The sequence below is a fragment of the Nematolebias whitei genome, chromosome 16 (genome assembly GCF_014905685.2).
Source record: "Nematolebias whitei isolate Nwh7 chromosome 16, NemWhi1, whole genome shotgun sequence".
Lineage (NCBI taxonomy): Eukaryota > Metazoa > Chordata > Actinopteri > Cyprinodontiformes > Rivulidae > Nematolebias > Nematolebias whitei.
In genome coordinates, this window is record NC_056513.1 from 24,464,826 (window position 1) to 24,472,370 (window position 7,545).

A 7,545-nucleotide genomic window follows, 5' to 3' on the forward strand; every position below is an offset into this window, starting at 1 on the left:
GAGGAACAGCTTCTACCCTGAGGCTGTTAGACTCATGAATCTCTAACCAGAATAATCACTGTGAAAAACCATATCATGTTGCTGCTGATCTGTTTCAATGTTGCTGCTGATCTGTTACAATGTTGATGTGTTCATGCGTGCACATCTGCTCACAGACTCATGTTCATGTTTGTGCTGATGTTCAATGTTTTATGTTATGAGTGCTTAGTGTATATTTAGTTGATGTTTTTCTTAGTTCATATCTTAGATGTTATTACTGTTTTTCTTAGACATTTTATTGTTGGATGTAACTGGGACCCTGTGTACATAATTTCGCTCCACCACATGTACCACATGAGGTGCGAATGACAATAAAAAAACTCTGACTCTCTGACTCTCTCTGACTCTTGTGTAAATAGGTCTCACTTGTAAATGAGTCTTCGAGGCTCAGTGTGATTTATTTGTATAAATAAAGGTTGAATGGAAAAAATGTACCTTTGTTCTGAGTGGGATTAAAGGGGAAGGATTGTAGTTAACTTGAGCAGAACATGAAGGGATATACATGGTAATTTTTCACCACAGATGAACAAAAACTGTCCATGCATATATTGTTTGCATTTTCCCCATTACTTACTTTGAATTGCTGCTTGTTTTCAAAGAAAATGAAACAAGCATTCCTCAAAGTATTGCATATTTCCTGGCAGGTTGCATGGCAACATTTTAAATAAAGATCTTTTGCAATCTGTAAGAACTCAGCCAACCAAACTTTAGATCTTGAATTGATTCCAAAAGTTAATCAGTTTTAGATTTAAAGCTATTGATTGATTTCTGAGAGTTTCATTAAAATCTCCTGCCTTTCATAGTGTTAGGTGATAAACACATTTGATAATAAATTGTTAACTTGAGTGTGACTAAAACACAGAGAAATGCTTTATCTTTTTTCTCTAATATAATTGCTCAAACAGAAAAATGCAATAGTCTAAATATGGCCTTCTTTGTTTTGAAGGCAGGCGTTTGCTATTTAAAATTCCAGAAACCAATTTATGAAAGCTAATCTTTTACGCAATGAACATCTTTCTCACAACATCCCCATTTCTAAAGCTGTGTATGCTAAGAAGATCTGAATTAGACATGCTTGTCAACATTTGAGGTATATTCCCTGATTCAGCGAGGTGAATTGCAATTGGTTCTGATATTGCTTTAGTTTGTCCTTGGTTTAATTTACTTATCAGTGGCCATCATAGACAGAGCATTGACTACAATGTGGTATAGTCTAATCAAGCTGCTGTTGAGTGGGAGCGACAATGATGGATCACTCTACAAATTAAACTAATTTAATCGCTCAGTGCCGGGTAATTTTACAAGCTGCATGAAGAGTTAGGATCAGAAATAAGCCATCTGTACTGCAATGAGTCGTCGTCATTGGAAGAGAGTCTAAACAGAAAGCTGATGTGGAATAACAAATAACTTTATTGACAAGGAAGTAACACTAAAGATTCACTGCCAGGACAGGATATGCAGTAATGAAACAAACAGACAAAAGTGAAATGAATGTCAACCTGAATGAAACAAGGATCTTAAAAACAACTTAAACAACAAAAGATTATTTTTACATGATTGATTGTTGAAGATGTGAGTTTATAAAGATAAAAATCAGAGTTAGGACTTTATTCAAAAATGCTGAAGAATAGAAAACATGATGGCTAAAAGAAAAGACAAAAGGCGCACAGTTCTTACAAAGTAAGCTGTCCATGTGTCACCTAAAACAAAATCAAAACTGAATACCCATAACATTCTGATTTTTTTTGTCCTCCTCCAATTAGGTTTGGTCCATGGATGGTTACTATAAAGGCAGGCGTGTACTGGAGTACCGAACCATGGGGGACTTCACAAAGGGCCAGAACTTTGTCCAGCACCTGTTGCCCCACCCTTGGGCAGGAACCGGTCACGTGGTCTACAATGGATCGCTCTATTACAACAAGCACCAGAGCAACATCTTGGTAGGGGGCGTTTTAATCTCAATGAAAGCGTGTAAAGAACTTTTTCTGCCTTTTTACTTCTGTGTTCATTTTTTACCAATAATTGTAATGAAATAAACGACAAAACAATAGTTATCTTTTACATAGTGATAGAAACACTGTCCAAACAGTCTACTCTGTGGGAAATTACAACTGCAGTAGAACTATAAATTGTGTTGTCAATATCCATCAGTTTTCCCCTATTAATTTGGTTTATGGATCATGAGACAATTTTATAAAAAAATAGAATGCTTTTTTAATTATTTGTTTAGCAACTCAGTCTGTCAAACTAGTGGGTGTTAATAAAAAAAATGCATCAGTTCAGTTTTGTAATGTGTGAAGAGAAAAAGTAGATGTGACTAAATATACTATCTCATCTCATGAAGCCAGGGATTATGTTCCAAAAATAATTAACATTTTTCTTAAATACACAAGCAGAGCAGGTTGTGCTTACTCTGCGAACAGCATCTGCTTCACTACACCTACACTGAGTTTGTGAGATGTGCATATTTATGTACCAATGAAGAAACCTGCAAAAGTTCCTACATATTTTGTACACACCTTCGTGAATACCATTAGCAGTTTGTTGCCAACAGTTGCCACACCATGAGATATTTGCATAAGTCTGAGCTTGCCTTCAAAAGTTTTCAGAAACTTGTCCTAGGGTGTCCATTTTATTTTGAATTTGGCATATCCAGACTAATGAACAGCAGAGCATGTCTGAATGTTCTTCGAAGAGAAGACAGGCTTTAGGCGAGCCGATTTGCCCTGTTGGCACGCACGCGGCTGGATATCTCATTGACTTGGAAGACTTGATGATGTGTCTATCTCTGCTGCCATTGGTGGATTTTAAGGACGCATATTTAATTGGATTTTCAATAACTGGTTCCTGCTTTTTGGATTCAGCTGTTTGCTGGTTTTATCAATCAATCAAGGAAGTCGTCGGCAGCAAATTTGGACCCGATCACGCTGCTTGCCTTTATGATGGCTTGGTTTGTGTCTCGTATATCCGGACTCAATTTCTTTGGGCTGAATGGATCAAATCTTGGGGGTTTTACTCAGACACGTTCCATCAGTGTGGCCATGTATTTTGGACATTTCAGAACCGAGTCGACCAACACAGACTGAAGGTAGATGCCATTAAATTCTGCCTGTCCCCAAAACAACTGTGTGTTTGTCTGAATTTGCCCCCCTTGGCTGGCCTTGAAGGTCATCTTATCTGAGTTCGCCTGGAGAAAATGTGATCTGACACTCACCACTCCTTCCCTGAGGAATTTCCAACTGATAACCAGATGAAACCAGCTGAATAAACTTTGTGTCATCATTCTAGGACTCTCGGATTTTCATAGACGTTATTCTTGGCCATTCCTTGACATACCTAGAGAATGTTTATCTCACCGGAGGACATTGGCTGATTATTCCATCCTTATCAGAACTCTTACAGTGACCTCGAGAGCATCTATGAACATGCTCACCGCTCTCGGCTCCCCTCCTCTGCAGAATATCTATGTCACTATGTGCTGTTTGTGCGAGGTGTTTTTTTTAATATTAGAGGGTTTTTTTTCCTCAGGCAGGAAAAAAACGTCTGATAGGAATTTTTTCACCTCCAACTCCTACATGTGTTCATTTTACCACTTTTTTGTCTGTCCAAACAGGTCTCACTTGTAATTGAGTCTTTTAGGCTCATTGTGATTTATCTGTTTAAATAAAGGTTGAATGAATGAAAGAGCATGTCTGAAAGATGACTCATTGGTGAAATGTGTTTGTGTCTCTGTTCTAGGTTCAGTACCATTTTCGCTCTCACAGTGTGTTGCTGCAGCGCAGCCTGAGTGGAGCTGGATACAACAACACCTTCCCCTACAGCTGGGGTGGGTCCTCTGACATTGACCTGATGGCTGATGAGACTGGACTGTGGGTCGTCTACACCTCCATCCCAAACGCAGGAAACATATTGGTGTGACTTGCATCCGTTTCAACGTTTGTTTAAGCTGCACTTTAGTATCACACATTTGATCGGAACATTTAAAAATGTATAAACCCATAAGGTTTTTAAATTTTTTTATCCTACCATCAGCAGTTTTTCACATCTCTCAGAAATCTCTTACACATATTTAAGAACATTTTAATGATGTGCAACAAGTTTTATAGAGCTTGCCTGTTTCGTATTACACACATACAGCTGCAGAAACACGATGACACTGCTGCAGGAAGTTTCCCAGGCTGCACAGGAAATGCTTTGACTAGCTACTGCTAATGCTATTTGCACTTGCAAACAGTCATAGAATTTAATGTAAATAAAACAAAAATTACAAAAAAAAAAGTTATGAATGTAGTCTTTGCATGAATAGCTATTACATTTTTCAGACATGACTTTGGTTTAAGACGTGAGCAATCAACTGTGATCTTGGTGCTAATAAGACTAGATATTAGCACACTTGTCTAGTCAGAACTAAACTTTATTTCTCCAAACTGTGGTAATACAAAATGCTGTCTACAGGTAATATAATAATTGAGCATTGCTAATTTATCAGAATCAGAAGAAGCTTTATTATTATTGCATCAAGATACAACGAGAATATGTCCGTACAGTCGTGCGAAAGGTGGGCGGAGTGCACGTAGCTACTGCTACATAGCGTGACCTTTTTATCCTTTTCAGAATACTTTTTTTTAAGATAGAAAAAGGGACAAAACCATGAGGAGAGGATAGAGGCATTACAAAAAAAGATTTCTTCACACCTTGTCCTTGTCATGATTTAAGACATCAAAAACTCTGCCAGCAGCACATTTATGAACACGTTACATATGCATTTACGACGAGGCGGTCCATGAAGAACTAACAGATAGTCCATTGTCCTGATAAGGTGATGGTCAGCTGGCACAGCTCTGATAAGCTTCCACAGAAGATTGGGTGGGGGTGGGGGGTGGGGGGTTGCAATAGACGAAGCTTTTCCTTAGTTTACACATTTCCCAGGAGAAATTGACACGTCGGCCTGATTCGAGCCCAACCGGGGAGTCAGATTCAGGTAAGCCACAATTGTTGATTTAATCAGGCAGACTATTTTTTGTCAGCCTTGAGTCTTTTACTGGTACTTCCAAGGTCCGAAATGGCCAGATTAGGGTGCATTCTACTGGTCCGTGCTTACAAGCCTCTTCAAAGTCTTATGGTTTAGCTCGTAAATCAGCTGATTTTGAGTCCTCAAAGCGCAAATCAAACCTTCACATAGACAGCAGCGTGACGAGGTCCAAATTAGCTGCGGCCATCTTCTTTGTATGTTGATAAACCAGGATCCAACCTATTCCAAAAACAGGTAACCTCTTATCATCAATCCAATTATATGCAATTTTGGCATCCTCGTTCGATAGCAGAGATAGACACATCACATTCCACTTCCAGCTGCACGTGTTGTCTGAGCAGATGAGGGTTCTCCAGGACCCTGTTGCTTTGTTGAAAGATTTTGTCATTTGTGTCGAAAGTCCAGTTGGTCAGATCCAAAACAATAGTTTTCATTTCCTAAGATGTGTAAAAATAGGAGCTGCTCCAATACACAGACAGAGAGCAAAAAAGTAGGAGGATAACAGGGAGAGGGAAGAGAATGCGTGCGCCTCGTTCCAGAGCCAGTGTGGGGGAAAAAAAAATTCCACAGAAACCTATTTGATAAAATCTGAACTACAGTTGAAAGTTTAGTATTTTATCAAGTTCTTTTAACTTCTGTTGTTTACTGGAGGCAACAAGGTCAATGTGTCAAAGTAAATGGGTTCTCCTTCCTAATTATATTAAATACGTTGCTTTTAAATTCAGACATCTCCATAGCACATAGCAACTTTTTAGTTTTTATTTGTGATTATCTATTTTAAACTATCTCCTTTCTCTTTAGGTGAGTCGTCTGGATCCTCGATCATTGGAAATACTTCAGAGCTGGGACACGGGTTTTCCAAAACGCAGCGCTGGGGAGGCCTTTATGATCTGTGGCACCCTTTATGTCACCAACTCCCACCTGGCTGGTGCCAAGGTCCACTTTGCCTACCACACCAACACCTCCACATATGAGTACACTGATATCCCTTTCCACAATCAATATTCCCACATCAGCATGATGGACTACAACCCCAGAGAAAGAGCACTGTACACCTGGAACAATGGCCATCAGGTGCTCTACAACGTTACACTGTTTCACGTCATTCGAAGTGACGGCTAGAATGATGGGATTTTTTTAATATATTTCTGAACATGCACAATGGCTATTTGCATCAACAGTGAAAATGAATACCATATGTGTCCTGATTGCAGGCTCGCACTGAGCTAATGACAGGACACAATACAAGGCTCTCAAACACCAGAATCAAGGAGACAGACAAAAGTATTCATCACCGACTGGTAAAGTGAATGAAGTGGAAATGTTTTGAGCTCATCGTTATTCCGTTCTGTTTCATTCAACTCATAGGAGGTAATTTGGAAGCTGAGGAGAAGTAAAACAAAAGTACAAATAGAAAAATTGATTGATTTACCTCACTTTAACATTTGATTACAGCCCTGTTGGAAATGTTCTGGGTTTGTGTTGTGATTGTCAGTGTAAGTCAGCATGGTTGTTCCTTCAATAAACTTTAACAATAAACGTTGCTAACATTCCTTTTTCTTCTCTGTCATGGAACAGGAATATGAAGATACAAGACTAATGTCTGAGTCTGTGCATGTTAATTTGTGCATGACAGATTAAAATGAGAAATTAGACTGACCCAGTGTTTAAGCACGTAAGTTTTTTTGTTTTTTTTTCTGACAAAGGTCCAATCTGATTTAACATTTCTGAATGACTGAAAGAACCTACAAAATAAACTGAAAGACAGTCTGCCATTTGTGCAATCAAGTTGGGACCTCAACTTTGTTGTTATTATAATCAGAGATACTTTAACTTGTCTAGTTGTTCACTTTTTAAAACTAGAATTCACAAATATGAATACAATACAATACAATACAACTTTATTTATAGAGCACTTTAAAACAACACTGTTGGCCAAAGTGCTGTACACTAGGACATACAAAAACATAAAAACCCCACACGTTAAAAATGTGAAATAAAATAAAGATAACAAATAAAATAAAACAAATAACTTAGAGTCATTAAAACCAACATTTCAAACTGAAGTAAAAGCCAAAGAGAAAAGATGTGTCTTCAGAGAAGACTTAAAAACAGGAAGTGAGCCAGCTTGTCTGACATGCAGAGGCAGCTCGTTCCACAGTTTAGGGGCAGCGACTGAGAACGCTCGGTCACCTCTCAGTCTCCTGTTGGACCTTGGGACGACCAGCAGCAGCTGATCTGCTGACCTGAGAGAGCGAGAAGGAGTGTACAGCTGGAGCAGGTCGGACAGATACTGTGGGGCGAGACCATGAAGACATTTGAAAACAAATAAAAGAACCTTAAAATTAATCCTGAAGCGAACCGGGAGCCAATGTAGTGATTCTAAAACAGGGGTGATGTGTTCTCGTTTTTTGGTACCAGTTAAAAGGCGGGCAGCTGCGTTCTGAACCAGCTGAAGTCGAGTCAGTAATGAC

The 7,545-nt window shown here is 38.8% G+C and overlaps 1 protein-coding gene across 1 annotated transcript in view; it reads left to right on the forward strand.

Moving 5' to 3' along the window:
* Positions 1-6,457, forward strand: part of LOC119422976 (noelin-2) — a 61,565-nt gene extending 55,108 nt beyond the window's left edge. The window contains exons 6-8 of the mRNA XM_037690387.1: positions 1,803-1,979; positions 3,778-3,951; positions 5,873-6,457. Of these exons, the coding sequence (XP_037546315.1) occupies positions 1,803-1,979; positions 3,778-3,951; positions 5,873-6,193 (672 nt within the window). The 3' untranslated portion in view covers positions 6,194-6,457. The remainder of the gene's footprint in view (positions 1-1,802; positions 1,980-3,777; positions 3,952-5,872) is intronic.
* Positions 6,458-7,545: the final 1,088 nt, after the last annotated feature.